The sequence below is a fragment of the Physeter macrocephalus genome, chromosome 2 (genome assembly GCF_002837175.3).
Source record: "Physeter macrocephalus isolate SW-GA chromosome 2, ASM283717v5, whole genome shotgun sequence".
NCBI lineage: Eukaryota > Metazoa > Chordata > Mammalia > Artiodactyla > Physeteridae > Physeter > Physeter macrocephalus.
In genome coordinates, this window is record NC_041215.1 from 7,870,390 (window position 1) to 7,873,870 (window position 3,481).

The window sequence follows — 3,481 nt, forward strand, 5'->3', positions numbered from 1 at the left end:
TGAGCCATGGCCGCTGAGCCTGCGCGTCTGGAGCCTGTGCTCCGCAACGGGAGAGGCCACAACAGTGAGAGGCCCGCGTACCGCAAAAAGAAACTGGTGGTCCTCCTGAGGGCACTGAGTTCTCCCTTCCCCTTCCCACCAGCACCCTACTGGACACACCCCCAGCGCATGGAGAAGAAACTGCATGCAGTGCCTGCCGGGAACACCATCAAGTTCCGCTGTCCAGCTGCAGGCAACCCCATGCCCACCATCCGCTGGCTCAAGGATGGACAGGACTTCCATGGGGAGCATCGCATTGGAGGCATTCGGGTGAGTCTCCGGGTTCCCCCACCGGTCCCCTCAAGTCAAACCCACAGTTCTTTCTCTACTGAGGAAGGCAGCTGCAGGGCCCCAGAAGGAGCGCTAGACCGTGGACTTGGACAGCTCTGGTTCAAGTTCCCACTCTGCCACTCTCTGGCAAGTGACTTAACCTCTCGACCTTAGCAACTCCATGTGTAAAGTGGGAAGGATGGCTGACCAGCAGGTATTAATATGTTTTAGCAGCTCATTCTCATGATGAGACCCTACAGGGTCAGTTCCAGGCTGTAGTCTCAGAGGAAGCTGAGACTCAGAGAGGGCAAAAACTGGTTCAAGGTGGCACAGCTCAGAAGAAGTAGAGCTAAAACTCAAGGACTCGAACTCACGGCTCAGATACTTCTTGGGGCCTTCTCCTTTGTTCCAAGGTCCCTAGCCTTGGCGTGGCCTCCCCAGGGCCTAGAGAGCTTGAGAAGACCCCCGCGGGCAGAATATAGCCTCCTCATGCTCTGGTCCCCTGGATGGGCATGGTTCGGTGGCCCCTCATGGACACTTCTCCTGCTCCCAGCTGCGCCACCAGCACTGGAGCCTGGTGATGGAAAGCGTGGTGCCCTCGGACCGTGGCACATACACCTGCCTTGTGGAGAACTCTTTGGGCAGCATCCGCTACAGCTATCTGCTGGACGTGCTGGGTGAGCGGGCGGGTGGGCGGGCAAGGCGGTGTCAGGGTGGGAGCCCTGACCCTGCCCTCAGGTGGGACCCAGTCTGGCAGGCAAGATGGACTTTTAGATGACTCACTCAAGCTACTCAAATTGTCCAGGTGGGTCCAAGAGAAGCACAGGGGATAATGTGGGCTTGGAGGAGCAGGGCTCAGCTGAGGAGAAACATGGGAAAGACATCCAGGCAGAGGGCACAGGCTGAGTAAAGGCCCTAGGCATAAAGAACACAATGCATTTGTGGGGACGTATATGCCTGGGGTGTGGCATTTAAGCAGAGAGCCAGGCCTGGAGGGTTTTTGAGTGCTAGGCTGAGAAGTTGTCCTTGACCCCAAAGGCAATGGGGAGCCATGGAAGGTTTAAACAGTGTAAGAAGGGGATGAACAAGGTCTGAGCTGAGTATCAGGAAGGTCCCTCCCTTGAGCTGGGGGGGAGGCTGGAGGCAGGTGACCAGGGTGCTTCTGTGGGTGCCTGGTCAGGGCTGACGGCCCGGCCCCGCCCCAGAGCGGTCCCCGCACCGGCCCATCCTGCAGGCGGGGCTCCCAGCCAACACCACAGCTGTGGTGGGCAGTGACGTGGAGCTGCTCTGCAAGGTGTACAGCGACGCCCAGCCCCACATCCAGTGGCTGAAGCACATTGTCATCAACGGCAGCAGCTTCGGGGCCGATGGCTTCCCCTATGTGCAAGTCTTAAAGGTCCAGTCCCTGCCGGCACCTGAGTCTACCATTCTCCCACGGGTGGTAGGGAGTGGTCCCCAGCTCCCTTCCTGGCCTCAGTGTGGCTCCAGGCCCTGCTGTGACCCCTGAATGTGTCCCCCTTCTCCAGACAGCAGACATCAATAGCTCGGAGGTGGAGGTCCTATACCTTCGGAACGTGTCTGCTGAGGATGCAGGCGAGTACACCTGCCTGGCGGGCAACTCCATCGGCCTTTCCTACCAGTCAGCCTGGCTCACGGTGCTGACAGGTGAGCTCCTGAGGGGGCCAGGAGAGGCTGCGGGATTCTGCTGCGGTTCCACAGTGGGCTGTGACCTGTTGGGAAGATAGTCTTCCTTGGCCTGTGGGGTCTGGATTTGGGATGTGGTGTGTGGATTTGTGTGTTTGATTCTGCTCGTAGCAGTCCCTCTATGCGTGTCCACATGTGACTGTCCGTGTGACTCTCTGGGGTGTCGGTATGCGGGAGGGGGTGTAAAATGCAGTTTTCTTGGTGTGTGTCCCTATGTATGTTGGGAGCTATGAGGGCCTCAGTTAGAGGGAGTGGGGCCAGCCATCTGATCACTGACTGGTCAGTTTCTGTCTGTATGTATGTCTCTCTGTGGGCAGAGGAGGATCTCATGTGGACGGCAACAGCGCCTGAGGCCAGGTACACGGACATCATCCTGTACACATCAGGCTCTCTGGCTTTGATGGTGCTCCTGCTTCTGGCCGGGCTGTATCGCAGGCAGGTGCTCCTCGGCCGGCACCCCCGGCAGCCTGCCACTGTGCAGAAATTGTCCCGCTTCCCTCTGGCCCGACAGGTACCAACCATGCTGTCCCCCACCTCTGTGTCCCCGTAGCGAGGCTCTGGGCCTGCTTTCCTGCCTCAGCTTGCCTTCAGCAGACAGACCAAGTCTCTCACTTTGCAGTTCTCCCTGGAGTCAGGCTCCTCAGCCAAGTCAAGCTCGTCCCTGGTGCGGGGTGTCCGTCTCTCCTCCAGCGGCCCCCCCTTGCTTGCAGGCCTCGTGAATCTAGACCTACCTCTCGACCCACTGTGGGAGTTCCCCCGGGACAGGTATGCGGTGCCAAGTGAGGGTGGGGATCGGACTCGGCAGGAATGATGCCCTGATGGCTGAGGCCTCATCTCTCTCATCTCCAGGCTGGTCCTGGGAAAGCCCCTGGGCGAGGGCTGCTTCGGGCAGGTGGTGTGTGCAGAGGCCTTTGGTATGGACCCCATCCGGCCTGACCAAGCCAGCACTGTGGCCGTCAAGATGCTGAAGGGTGAGTGTGGCAGCCTGGGGGAGATCCAGTGGCCTTGGGAGTAACAGACGGGGCTCTCAGTGTTAGCAGGTGAGCACTGAGGGCCGAGAGAGGCTACCCGATCCCACCCGTGGGCCTGGGGCCCAACTCTGCTACTGACCCTGGCAAGTCATTTCTGAGCTTCAGTTTCCTCACGTGTCACGTGGGGTAAGTAATAGTCCCTGCCTCCCAGCCCAAGGTTTGTGGAAAGTGCCTGGTGCCTAAAGTCTTAACCATTGGGATGATGATGACTCCAAGGGTTTAGGGTGATGGGTTTGATACCCCGTGTCAGCCTTGGCCTCCAATAACCTTGTCAGCCTTGAAGGCCTCCACCTCATTCCCCCACGATTCCCCTGCAAATCGCACCCTCAGCCTCCCCCGGGCCCTGTCCCCCTGTGTTCACCACTGTCTCGGAGAACAGCCCAGGCAGCAACCCCAAGGGGCTCAGAGCACACCTGGGACCCACCATCGGGGCCTCT

At 59.3% G+C, this 3,481-nt stretch overlaps 1 protein-coding gene across 1 annotated transcript in view; it reads left to right on the plus strand.

Annotated features, from left to right (window-relative positions):
* FGFR4 (fibroblast growth factor receptor 4) overlaps nucleotides 1-3,474 on the plus strand; it is a 5,874-nt gene extending 2,400 nt beyond the window's left edge. Inside the window, 7 exon segments of the mRNA XM_055091497.1 lie at nucleotides 143-309; nucleotides 863-986; nucleotides 1,515-1,705; nucleotides 1,836-1,974; nucleotides 2,331-2,524; nucleotides 2,633-2,778; nucleotides 2,863-3,474. Coding sequence (XP_054947472.1) covers nucleotides 143-309; nucleotides 863-986; nucleotides 1,515-1,705; nucleotides 1,836-1,974; nucleotides 2,331-2,524; nucleotides 2,633-2,778; nucleotides 2,863-3,028 — 1,127 coding nt within the window. The 3' untranslated portion in view covers nucleotides 3,029-3,474.
* The last annotated feature ends 7 nt before the right edge of the window (nucleotides 3,475-3,481 follow it).